At 36.3% G+C, this 13,897-nt stretch overlaps 1 protein-coding gene across 4 annotated transcripts in view; it reads left to right on the forward strand.

The window, feature by feature from the left end:
* The window catches only part of ARFIP1 (ADP ribosylation factor interacting protein 1), a 43,914-nt gene that overhangs the window by 5,621 nt on the left and 24,396 nt on the right, over nucleotides 1-13,897 (forward strand). For 3 of the 4 annotated variants that reach the window (XM_065692857.1, XM_065692847.1, XM_065692862.1), the window contains exons 2-3: nucleotides 2,497-2,598; nucleotides 11,496-11,610. In XM_065692857.1, the coding sequence (XP_065548929.1) occupies nucleotides 2,506-2,598; nucleotides 11,496-11,610 (208 nt within the window). In that variant the 5' untranslated portion in view covers nucleotides 2,497-2,505. Of the gene's footprint in view, nucleotides 1-2,496; nucleotides 2,599-11,495; nucleotides 11,611-13,897 lie in introns of those variants that run through there. The other variant, XM_065692872.1, reaches the window with a different exon arrangement.

Consider the following 13,897-nt stretch of genomic DNA (forward strand, 5'->3'; position numbering starts at 1 on the left):
GAATGGGGAAAGCTGTTGGGGGGAAGAGTTAGGGGTAAAGGGGAGAAAAAAGGGCAAGGAATTGTTCTTGTCAGCAGTGTTAGCTTTGGCTGTTGACTAAAATGGAGGTGATGATTTCTTGTTTTGGCCGCACCAAATTAGCAGTTTATCCTATTTCCGTTTTTCAGCTGCTCATTTCATATCTTTGGTGGTTGTCTGGCATCATTGCAAACTGAATCAACTCACTGAAACTGGGGGAAAAATAACCTGGTGGAAAGGTCTGTTGCCAGGCTAGTGAATTGAATGTGTTTACAGTGCAGTCAGGTGAGTGGCTGGGAGATGGGACACTGTAGCTCACAGTAGGGACTGGGAAAGCAGAGTAATGAAATGTCTTTCTTTCAGCAATGGGAAATAACGTTTTAGTGCATACCTAACTTGAAACTGAAGTCAGCGAGTTGTTTTTTGCTTTCTGTGAACTTGGTACATAGATTTGACTTCAGTAAGAATGCCTAAAAAAATGTGTATTGCTTCTTACTTGTCTTAGATACTAGAAGTTGTCCAGAGAAGCTGATGAATTTTTGTTTTCTAATGTAAATATTTGCTACAGAAATGTATATGTGTGAGCATGTATATCTCTGAAGAAATGCATAAACATACATCAGTGTACGATATTAGCAAAATGATTTGAGATTCTTGATGAAAAGGATCCAAGCCAAATATTTGTTTTGCCTTTAATTAAATTTGGAGATGCAGCTTTGTGATCCCTGCCAAATGAAGTGTATCCCCTGACAGTACAGGGCTTCCCCTTGACACTTTCCTGACAATTTGCAGAAAGAAGAACAAAAATAGCTGTGTAAGCCTGTGCTGACATTTCAGTGTTGTGCAGGTAGCTGTGACAGGCCAAGCATCTAGAAAAATACCCCGCTTGACTGTGTCAAGTTCCTTGCTGTCTGGGAGTTCAAGCAGGTGTGAGATTTAGAAGCAGTCTTAAGGAGTTTAAGCTATGGGACAGATTTCCTAAATTAATATCTAATATGACTGATAACTAAAACATTTGATCTAATGGTGTTGTATAGCAACAGGGATTTGGACTCAATCCTTATGGGTCCCTTCCAACTTGAGATGGCCTATGAAATGAAACAAATTGCTACTTTAAAGGTACTCAGAAGATAAACATAGACCTTTTTGGTGCGTTTCAGTATTTTCATTTACTTAGTGGCTATGACTTCGGAGTTTGTTCTGTTGTATATAGGATGACCCCCAAAAAAGCTGCTTTGTGTTGGGTAGGTGAAGACTGGGCTATCTGAGCAACTTTGTATGCTAGGCCAATGTTTAATATGTGGCATGTGAGCTTATTCCTTCCCAGTGCTGAAAGAAGGTGCTGACTAAATCCTAAATGACAGGGATTGGTGGGGTAAGTTTGAGTGTTAAAGTCACTTCTTGAATTCACAGCACACTGATTTTCTCTTAAGTGATTTGAAATCTGTTCTCTGTGCGTGTAGAAATTTTTTAGTAGCTGTGATCTCAGGCACTTGGCCTCTTCCTGATCCTTTGACTGAAAAGAGCTTGCTCCCTTTTTAGGACTTTTAAGGGAAAAAACACCCTTTTCTCAGGTACTTGTTGATGGTGTAACTTGTTAGTCTGGCACAGGTGTAGGGGCTGGTTTGAACACTGCCGGTGACTTTTATGTAAGCCTGAACATTTGGAAATTCTTGGTTTCTTAGTTTTGGAGAGTGTTAGGGTACCATTCCCTCTTTAGGTGCCTGTAAACACCCTCTGCAGGTATAGATTTCTTCTGGGAATGTCTCACACCTTAGGTCATTCTTGAAAGCAGTGGTTTCACAGCTGCTGCTACTGTTCATAATGCAGCTGCATTTTGAAACTTTGATTCTGGAATTGCATCAGTGCTCTTAAGTTCTTGTTTCTGCGTTTCACTTCAGATTTACTGCTGTTGGCTGAGTGAGAGTTGTATACCAACAGTTCAGTCAGAAGGTGGCACTATATTATGCTAAAATGAGCAAGTTAAACTATTTTGAGGTTTGGAATCATGACTTTCTTTTTATAGTTTTAGCTGGTACAATCTTGGGGGATTTTTTTTTTTTTTTTCATTTTTCTTGGTGTTTTTTGGTTTTGTTTTGTTTAGCCAAATTCATGTTTTTACAGCTTGAGGTACATAAAATACTCTGTGTCAAGTGTGCGTAGAAAATATTTGTCTGGCCCCACATGTCTCATTTATGTTTGCCCCCCCCTCACCCCCTTATCAATGGGTTAAATTTTAGTGTTTCTTTTCTCTTGGATCTTGAAGCTTTCTATTACTTCTCTCTGAGTTGTGCTAGCATATGAATGTGATTTGGATGTGTGGTTAAATGAATATATACAGACCTAGTATATCAGAATATTACAGTAGGAGTTTGAAATAAAATCAGCTGTCATGAGACCTATACATTAAGTATTTTCATATAGATCACTCACTGGAAATTAAAGACAAATGCTAACCTGTTTCTTCTTATACTGTAGGAAGGTGCAATGGCTCAAGAGTCTCCAAAAAACTCAGCGGCAGAAATTCCTGTGACTAGCAATGGACAGCTGGAAGATTCTCATGAGCACAGCTTTAACAGGGTAAGAATTTTGTTTGCTGTCTAACAAAATACCATTATCAGAAATGCTAAAGTTCCAATGCAATGCATAGCAGACTGCACTTGACGTAGTTTTCTAGAGCTTTAATGGCAAAACTCCTTTGAAGCTCAGAAATTATTATTAAAGTTGCATAATGTGATTGCACATTGCAATTTTGTATAAAAGGCATGCTAGCAGTGGCAGATATTTCTGAGCATGAAATAGCGTAAAGAATTGTGTGCTCTGTAACGCATAATCAAGAATGCTGCTATATTCTTGTCTCTGATCCTTGAGGATACTGATTTTTAATCAGAAAATTTTAGTCCTAAACAGGACAACAAGCATTTTTAAAATGAGAGACTTGATAGCCTAATTTTTTTTATGAATAAGTATCAAATTGTTCAGGGCAAGCTGCTTCTAAGTGGTGTTAGGTTTGGGTGTAACATGCCTAAAAGTAAAGAAAGTTAGTCACGTTCTGATTTGAAGTTGTAAATAGCAAAGAAGCAACTTGGGTTGAAACTGAAAAATCGCTACAGTATTGCTGTATGCTGTATAGATGATATCTTATTTGCTGTGTGTTAGAAAAAGAAGTTATACTTCCGTAATCATCTGTATGCAATTTTGAGTTCTTTCCCTTAACATCGATATATTTTACTGTTCTTCTCATGTTTGCTGTCCAGCAGAGGGTGCTGTGGTACAGTTTATAGAATTTGGGATTGGTTTTCTTTCTATTTTGTATTTCAGTCGGAAATATGAAGGCAAGTTAATTGCCCACATATATTTGATACCTGCTGAGACTTAGATTTTTAAGGAAATCTCTAACCTTCAACAGTCCTGTGCTGACTTGCAGTGAAGGATGATTTCTAAAAGAAATACTGATAATAGCTTCAACATTTTATTCTGTTCTGCTGAAATCCTGTTTAGAGGTGTGGAACTTCATCAGTTTAAAAATAAATGACATAAACATCCTGAATATTGGTGAAATAAGCATCTACCTAATTTTGTGTTCTGGTTTTAGCTTTAATGGAAGAACTCCTTCAAAGCTGATAAGTTATTGTTAAAGCTTACTATAAAACCCAAAGCAGATATTGCACATTGCAATAACTTTTTTGTCTGAAAGTTGTGTTAATAGTGGCAAGTTTTTTTAATGTTAAATAGTGTAAAGTTTTGGGTGCTCTGTAGTGCACAGTCAAGTGTATAATTTCAAATTATTGATTCTAAGCCTTGAGGATACTGATTTTTAAAGCAGCAGTTTTATTCATAAAGCATTAAAGCATTTAAATATATATTAAAAGTATAGTTTTAAACATGTTTGATATTATCTTTATAACTAAAATTAATTTAAATATGTAGAAATATGTATTTAAAATAATAAAAATAAAAATACGTTCTGAAAATAACATCAAAGGCCATTTGATTATGCTTTCAGGGTAGCTGTATAGTGAGCATGGCTGTAAAGTATAAAACTTCATGAGATGGAAATGCATCCGTATTACAGCTCTTACTGGAAAATACTGCACTTACCAGTGGGCAGTTTTTCTGCTTCTGCTGAATTGCCCATGATTATTTTATAAATAGCACTGCAGTGAGGAAAAGCTTATATTTCTTAAGATTTGTCATTGAACTAAGATCTACCAGTAACATAATGTAAAAATTTTAATGAAATAAAATTAAAACTGAATGTCAATAAAGATGTACCTGTGTCTAGGGGGGCAACAGAAGTACACCTGGAAGTGGTAATGAATTTGGGTTCACCTGCAAGTAAACAGGTTTACTATTTCTAAGCCTGATGACCTTGATGCTGCTAAGTTATCTTTTCCTTACATAATTTGTTCTTCAGTGTAGTGCTTATTTCGTAGTTACAGTAAATGAAACTTGTGCTCTTGTTGACTGGGTCAGAGCCCTTGTTCAGTCAAAATATTATGACAGTTCTCTACAGCAAGTTGAAATGTTAGGTAATTTTTGTCTGTGGCCACAGATAAAAGTTGAAGGTTTTTGCTGGCATGCCAATAATTTTACTGGCTTATTTTGAGATCAATGAAGGTGAAGTGCACTTTAATTATTTTAACTGTCATGTACAAGTTAACACCTGCATGTGTGACCTAAACTCAGAATATGTGATAATCAAGGCTGCTTATAAACAAAATACAAAAAACAAACTCCTTGGAATTAACATCTAGGTCTGTTTACTAATCTCGTAGTCTCAAATTCTAATATTTAGCTTCTATTAATCTTGCTTTGTGTTTGTTATTTTTAATCCTTAATGCTACAATTTTCTTTTTTTCACTGCCAGGTAATTTTTTGTTTTACCCTAAAGCAGTATGCATTGCACCACAAAACTTCTGTGCCAAGTTTTCAAGGGTCTTGTTTCCTACTGACTTATGGAAATGGCAAGCCAAGTACTGATTTTTAAGAGGTAGCTTAAGAAAGAGGCAAGAAACCATTACCACTTTATGTTGTACTGTTACCAAGTGCTTGGGAAGAGTATGTGAGCACAGTATAGTTTAGAACACTTGAACTCCAATATACTGACTTCAGTTACCTTCTTGGGAAGCTGGGCAACGAAGTAATCTTAGTTTCTTGTTTTCTTATTGCTGTCATTAGGGAGGCATTCATCTAGATGATGTACAGTTCAGATGTAAGCAATGAAACATGATTTCTTCTCTATTTTTTGATTGGGTCTTCTTCAGCTATTTTGTGACAAGCACTTGAGCAGGTTTGATTATATGTTTTTGATAGACTGAGTAAAGAGGTAGTTGTACAACCTCTTCTTCAGAGTTCTCTGGTTACAAAACTAAGCTTTTCTCTGTTCTCACATTCTGTTTAGTACTTCCATCAGAATCTCGTCCATAAGCTGCTCAGGCATGAAAAGGCACATTTATTTTCTTCTAAATGCAGTATTTGTATACACTCAAGCATGAGAAGTATTTAATTTTGCAAGGCAATGCAGTGCAAATTTTTCTTTTTGAACCTGGAAATAGCAAGTAGGGTTGCTCCTTTGAAGAGAAATGCCATTATTTTTGCAGAGCATCAGACAGCACAGATTGCCATAATGTCATTTCAGAAGGAAGCATATTAGTTCCAGTCTTGTGGGAATGCGATGTAGCACTACATGATGCATCATCTTGGTTCCTTATGTTTAAGAAAAAGAATCAAAAGCATATTTATAAGGTAAATGAAATGAGCATTTGCCTAACTGTGAAGTCTTGCTCAGAAATATGCCGCTACATTCTAATTCTGTCTTGTTTGTAATAATTAGAGATGCCTGTGGAATTCTGACAAGTTTTGACCTGCCTGTATGATGGATGAAAACTTTAACTAAAAAAGGGTGTAGCTTCTAACATCATTGGATGAAATGTCTGATGTCCTTTCATTACGAAAAAGCTTGACCCAGTGCTTTTCAGCTCTCCAAGCTCTGTTGAAACTCACTTGAACATTAAAAACTTGGCGTATACAAGTGTTTGCCAATGTTTGCATGTTTGTTAGTCTGTCTTAACAGAGGACTTCAGTGTTTCCTAATCAAACATGTTTTTCTTACTACTTTGTACAAGAAAACTCGACATACAAAAAAGTCTCATTGGTTTATGTTCTCCACTGGTTTATTTCTTTTACCCTGGACTTTGAGAACAGTTTTCCTCACATGCTATTATAATTATGTGATTAGAACAGTGGGGTTTTAATGTCACTGAAGGGATTGGGATCCGAGGACTGTGGGAAGGAGTGAGGAAGTGTGTTTTTCCAATTTAAATACAGTGCCATATAGTGTGAAAGCTGCATAGGAATAAATTAAATTAATCAGAAAGCTGTTTTGTGTGCCTGCAAAGGTATTTGGGCAGTTGTAAGCTGTTATGTTTAAACTGTTGTACAAAATCAAAGCTTTTCTGAGTCTCTGAAATTGTTGTCCCAGTTGTTTCCTTTTAGTTTCAGTATAGACTCTCCTCTCTTGGCTCTTTTTGTACTCTTATGGGGACAAAACTGCTACCAAACATTTGTATGTAATACCAGTAATAAACTTAAGGCTGCAAAAGAGGAATTAACTTTGTCGTGAGTCTTTGATTTTCTTAGAATTATGAAATAAGCTCTGGGATCAGATGACTTTGAGTGCATGTGTTTAATATCTTGTTCTGTGATTGTATTGCCAGGCTGCACAAATAGATAAGGTGAATTCTTTTTTGTCTTTTGCCTGCTGAAAAAAATGCCAAGCCTTGTCACTCCCATTCTGTCTGAACCATGTAGAGTTCATCTCTTAGGTTTTTAACGTGGTCAGATTTTTACACTGGGAAATGATATTTTAATTAATGTAGAGATATTTAAAGTATATTTCTGTGTGTCAGTTCTACAAAACTGTTTCTAGGAGTTGAAACAAAAGAAAATACACAGTCTTTGTTGCGAAGTAGTCTGCTTCATACAGTCTTAAAAACTAAAGACATGAATGTTAATGTTGAAAGTAAAAGGCACACTAATTTAAAACTTCATAGTACATTAGGTAAGTCAAATGGGATAAAGTAGAAGGGTCTTCTGAGTGAAGAGCAATGTACTGGAGAGCAAAAGAAATCTGTCAGCCCATCTTGTTTGCCACTTCAACATAGAATAAAGCTGAAGCTCTCCTGCCATTTATTTTTGTGCTTGAATCTATATTGATGTGAGGATTTAGTAGTTGGATTCATGTAAAATAGGAGCTGAGTGACCTAGCAGGGCAAAGAGAAGAAGAAAATGCTGAATACATACATGCAGCTCTACAAATTAGGGTAATTGAGGGCCAGTTATCTTACTAGATAGATGTTATGTCCGTCTGTGTAACACTTTGTTTCATGGCCCTTGTAATCTTTAAACTGTGTGCTTTACAATCCAATGTTGTACAAATTTTTCCTGAAGGTGACTTGACTAGTTTTATTTAAAATGTCATCCATCATTAAAAATAAACAAGCGTATGTTGTTCCCAGTCTAGTTGCTCCACTTTTAATAAACTACTTGAACTAGCTAGTGGTGTGGAGGTTCTAAACCACTTTTATTCAAGGTATTAAGGGCAAGCAAAACCATATCTGTTAAACTTTCTGTTGGTACTAAGAAAAAGATAATGCTTAGTCAGTCATGCATTATAATGGACTGACCAAAGTAAGAAATCAATAGAGTGGTGTTTGCTTACTTCTGCCTTAGTTTCCCGTAAGTATCTACAAAGTAAGTTTCTACAGATAAAGAAGCAATGCAATTCTGTTATCTTTCCCGTCTTCATTTTAGCTTATTATGGATAGCATGGATGGGAAGTATCTTTTGGATAATAGTACTGTAACCCAACCAACATTTCTTTATAAGCATGCATTCTGAGCGACTCCGTTGCTGTGTCTGCTATCTCAACAGGATTGATACGTCAAAAATCCTTACTGGTTCATCTAGGTGATCTGTATAATAAACTGATGAATATTCCTGTGAGTAATGTAAATAAGGCTAACTTTACTAAAATATGTTTAGTTTAGTATGGTGACTTGAACTAATTAAAATGGGATTTTAACAAAGGGTTAAAATGGTTTAAATGCTCTGTGCAATATAGGTTTGCAGTCTTGAGTAGACCTAACTAAGCTAGTACAGCTGTTCTGTGTCCCTTTATTTTATGTTTTTGCTGCTTTGAGCCCTTAGTGTGCTAAAGGACTTTAGGGCAGGTAATCGAACCTTTTGACTTCTTGGAAATCTGAGTTGTAAGATTTTTATGCCTCTAGCTCTGGATCTCAGTGAAGTTACCATATTAAAAGTAGTTCTGCTAGCTGATAATTGCATGAATGTGCAACGGCTTTCAGCCTCATAAAATTGGAAGCTATGAATTACGCTGGGGGAGGGGAGGAGGTCGTGGTAATCTCTTAACAGATTTGTGAGTTTGAAATGTATCGGCAAATTCTGGTGAATTCTAAAGTCTTTATTTCGCTTTTATGAGGAAGGGTGAAAGTCACTTAGAGTTTGAAAGTAGATCTTGTGGCCATCAAACTCTTCCTCTTAACTAGAAAAGCAGTATGTAGTCAAAGTATAGTCACCTTATAGTAAGGTAATCTGTCTTCACTTCCTCTGTTGCAACAGCAGACCTACATTTGGTGGGAACAAAGAAATCTTTATGTTGCCTTCTTACCTCTCTAAAATCTCCTTAAGTACTGTCATACCTTCTCATGAATGTGAAGTTTTGTGCATGTCTTTTCTTAATCCAAGGCTGTTTCTAAGTTACTCTTTGTAAATTATTGAAGGGACAGACTGCTTTGTCAGAATGATTGCAGATTTTTGGGTAGCTCTTTTTGTTTACCTACACTTGTGTAAAAAAATAAAAAAGCAAGCGTGTTGCAAGAATGACATGTTAAAATTTGAAGCTTACATGCAGGAGTGTGTCTCCACTGAACAGTTACCTGCATGTTTATAAACAACAAAAAGGTAGTGTGTTGATGATCACTGACTTTTTGATGACAATTCTGGTCAACAAATGGTAAATCTTTCTTTTAAATTCATGTGCAAGGCTGTGTTTCTTCAACAGAGTGTATTTCAGTTGGTTAATATAAGTGTTTAAAATGTGTTTGAAACCAATTCTTTACATTGGACTTTGCCTTTTTGCCAATGAACAAAGTACAGCTCTCTTCAAAAAAGTATGTTTGTGTACATATACATACATATGTATATATATATGTAAATACCCTGATGTGTATATAAACACAACTGTAGATCTTAATAATTTCTGTGCTCCAAATATCAGAGTTTGTTTTAAGAGATGGATGTGGTATAATATTCTGGTTTATTTAACTGTAGTTTGTTCAGCCTGTGTTTAGCTTGAAGTTAGAATTAAGTTGAATGTACAGAAGTAGTACAAATGCTTAAGTTTAGATATAAACTTTTGTCTTTGCAAAGCAGATGTTCTGCATTTTAACCTGAAATACAGATGATTGCTTAGATTCCTATTGCGAACGTGCTTCAGCAGGTTAGCTGTCTATGTTTATTTGGCTACAGATTTAGATATTTCCAAAAGCTATACAACGTGCCAAGGTGCCTTCAGGAAAAAATAAAGAGTTGATGCCATGTCCTTTTTGTTAAATCAATACTCAGTGCATCTTCTCCTCTGCAGTCTGGTTATCCTCTTTCAAGTCTCTCTGCTTTTTCAGCTCCTAGTGACTTGCTACGTTTCGAGTTAAGTAAGTGGACTCAGTCTGTTGGCTAAACTAAGTTGAAGCAAAGGCATACCACCAACTGCGAGTACTTAAATGGAAGCACCAGTGTTAAGTCAGTTGTGAAGACTGAAAACAGTAATGTATCCAGTGTTGTGAGACACTTAATTTGTGAGATCAGGTTCTGCATGTGACTATTATTTGTTATTCATGCTGAGGGTTTTCAGTGTGCTTTTGCTTGTTTGTTTGTTTGGATTTTTTTGGTATAATGCTTCAGATACGCAAATACAGCTTAATTATTCTTAAATAGGTATTCCATGTGAGTGAAAGTACGGCTATAGGTGTAGGTTGCTCTGATTACAGTAACATCCTGGGTTTTCGATGTCAACAAGATTTCTGTTCTGCTGGAATTCATATGTTTGTAGCTCTTCCTTTTCTCTTCCTGCCAGATGTTTGTCTTAAACTAAAGACAGCTAACTGAGTCTGTGGGGGTGTGATCCAAAGTCACTTGACAATCTGAGCCTCTAGGCAGTATCATTCTTAGGCACTAGCTTGCTTCTGGTTTGTGCATGGAGCAACTACAGTAATAATGTCAAAACATAAATTGTATTTTAAAGCCTGTGTTTTCTTCGTAATTAGGAGCATTGCATATATCATAAATAGTTACCGCATGCGTCCAGACAATGACATCTTAAAGCTACGTATAGTTTTCCCTGCAAATTTCGCTATTGCTTTGTCATCTTTTTCGCCTCTGTACGGAAGCAGAGGGGGTGCAGAAGAGTACGTGACTCCAGAAACTGACAGTTTTCTAATTTTTTGATGCTTAATTATTTTGAAGTCTGTTTTACCATTTTGCTTCACTTCGAGTAGTATTTCACTCAGCTTTTGCTTATATTAATATGTGGTTTTAAAATGCTTTGAATATCTGAACTTTTTTAAAGCTCTAAGTATATTCCATAATGCCAGAGGCTTAAACTTCAATCAGATGGCTGAAAATAATACTCAAGGAAACCTTTGGGAGTCATTTGTAGAGGTGGGTGAGATAGCAGAACTGGACATTAGGATGGTATGTGAATTACGGTGTATGAATTCATAGTTCAGTACTAGGCCTTGTTTGGCTTTTTGTGAAGACTTCAGTTGCCTGAAAGTTGGTTGTACTGCTTAATCTGTCTCTCAGAAGTTAAACAAGGCGATCTTGGGCAATTTTAGATCCATGAGTTTCAAAAGCAAACAGAAGCAAATGGCAACTTTGTGGAGATTTCATGTGCCATTTGTAGAAATAAAGGTTGCTGTGAATTTTTAAGCTGTTTCTTGCTTGTTTGTTTGCTTTTGCTTTAACATTACGATAAGTGCTTAGACACTTTTGGTTTGTAAGATGTTGTCTGCACTCAATTTTGGGTCATTCTGTACCCGTATAAGTTTTTAACTGGAAATGCTATTAAACTGATGTGGTTGTTTGGACCAGCTTCAGACTACATGCAAACGTTTTGGGCCCCATTTTTGGTAACTGCTGCTCTAAGAGATGGCATTCTGGTTGTTCATCAATAAAAAAATATTCCAGAATAAATACACAGGCTATTATTAGTGTTTCTTGCTCGTTTATGTTCTGTTTGTGCATTGCAGTAGAATGCTGTGACACCAGTAAAGATGTTCCAGGCTAAAGGCAAAAAGTGCCTGTCTGAGAGCTGCTGGAATTGCATTATAATACTTCTGAGTCACTTTTATCTTTCTTAAACATTGACTTTCCGATTTTATTCATATATTTCCAAGGACTTGAAACATTCATTACCAGTTGAACTTGGACTTTCTGAAACCAAAATAACATCTCATGGCTTTGACAGCACCAAAGAGGGAGTCGTTGAGGCAGGACCGTTTCCAGGAAAAGGTAACTGGGGTTGTTTTTGTCTTTATTTTTCGATTTAAAAATCTTTAGGCATATTTTCACATTGACAGGAGAACAATGCCCTCTAGCTGCTTTGAGCATCTTGGTGTAAGTGAACACATTGAGATGTGCATTAGTGACAACCTGGTTTATCTTCTCTGGTAGCTGGGTTGTTAAAATAGAGGATATATGCTGCACTTGTAGTGTCTATCAGGGGACTAGTGGAACCTGCTCAGTGTTAATTAAGTTGGTCTACATTTACAGGAAGGGAGGTCATTGAGCACCTTGAAATGGTGTCAGACAGGAGAATTTTGCTATTACATTGCATTAAAGTTTTATTTACATGTTGCACGTATTGTTCTGATTTGAAACATGGCTGGGGAGTTACTTATTTCTTGATACACTGTTCACTTGGAGGAGATTAATGAATGGAATTCTTCTTTGCCCCTGAGACTTGTCTGTCTTTTTTTTTTTTTGTTACAGTGTGTATATTACTTTATGGTTGTTAGGAGTAATAAGGCTTCTGGTCTGTTTTTCCAGGCATTAACTAATGAAGAAGTGTCTGTTCTCATTTTCTCAGCACAGAGTTGCGGTTGTTTATAGCAGAAGGATTTTGGTTAATTAATATTTAATTCACTGTGCAAGTATTAATGCATATTTCAGAGAATCTAAGTTAGTATAAAACAGTGAGAAACACAAAGTGATAAACAAGCCAGTAATGTCAGTGTTTCCCACCTGTCTAAAAACAGTAGAGTGCCATGATAGAGTATGTGAAAGTGATATTTTAAGGAATTATGTAGATTTGACAATTTCTGAATTTGAAAGGTTTGAAATGATCTCAAATGAGCAGCTGTGCAAATAAGTCTCTTTGTAGCCATAGATTGAATTTACATGTTGTTTCATTTCCTGTTTGTTAAAATTCTGTGCTTCTGAAAACAGTGATTTACATGTTGTGCTTTGCATATATTACAAAGTGAATGCTGCAGTTTCTTGAAGTCTTTGAAATTAGCAAAATATTGAGCTAAAAACTGGGCAGATGATAAACTGTTCACCATTCTTCCCTTTTTGCATTCTATTAGCAGGGTAACTTTTGTATCTGTCAAGTGCATTAGCCTGTAAAGGAAAAAGTGTCTGAAGATATGTTTGAGGCTACACTAATACATTTATTCAAATGTTCTGTAGAAAACTATGCATACAAACAATGAGCTTTGGACATGTAATTTTTAACAGTATCACAGTTTTCCTCCAAGGATATTTTTTCCTAATGCTCTAAATCAGAGAGAGAGAGGTGGTAGAAACTCAGACTTCTTATGAATCAATAGACAAAAGTAAAAAGTTTGCCCTATTTAAAAAATTCCGTTTCCTGTATGAGTGTCCTTATCGGGGCTTCATTTCTGAATGCAAAACAGGCAGTACTGGAGGGGAAGGGCCTTTAAGATTTGGGGGATGTGGAATGATGAAGCATGCATAGGCTGCATTAATAAATACTCTGTCAAATTATGAGGGTTTTTTTTTTAACTGCTTGTCTTGGCTCGCTTACTGAAGTGATTCAGGCTTTAGGCCTTTAGCAGGATCTTGCAGTTAAACATTTATGCCTGGATGAATCCAGTTGCAGTTCTTATGCAATGTATCACTGCAGAAGGACGCAGCAAGTGAGCTATCTTTTGGTCTCATCTTTTCTGTGCTATTGGATCCAAATCATTGGAGTCACGTACCCCATGTTAGTGGTGCTCTGTAGTATGTTTAAAAGGTGGAAGCTGATTCTTGATTCAGTTACATTGAGTCATGTTTTCTGTGTTACTGGTAACTTAAATTTTGCTGAAACTACTACAGTTTAGGTTTGATTTGCTTTCCTCCAGCATGCTGTCAGCCCTGACGCATCTCAGAATCTCTCAACAAAAGTAATAAAAGCTCCCCCCGGTATAATGCCTACACATCACTACAGAGGAAAAGCTGATTTGATTGTTTGGTTTTATAAGTCCTGAAAATTTTAGATGTTACTTCACATTTATGTGATAGGAAAGAAGGCAAAGCTCTGAAAAGCATAATGCTAAAACAGCTTAGAGAGCAGACATGGAGCAGGTCACTTTGGCTTCTCGTTTTTTCTTTTTGAAAGAGAACAAACCAATGCTGTAGAATCTTTTAGGAAGGAGGTTACATGCCTTCACAGCTAATGGCTTGTATGATCTTCAGGATAGCTTATTGCTGTGTATTTACACAGACTTAGGAGCAGATGTTAATCAAGTATATCTGAAATTGGCATAGATTTCAGAGCTTACTTCACCCCTCA

The sequence above is a fragment of the Lathamus discolor genome, chromosome 1, assembly GCF_037157495.1.
Source record: "Lathamus discolor isolate bLatDis1 chromosome 1, bLatDis1.hap1, whole genome shotgun sequence".
NCBI lineage: Eukaryota > Metazoa > Chordata > Aves > Psittaciformes > Psittacidae > Lathamus > Lathamus discolor.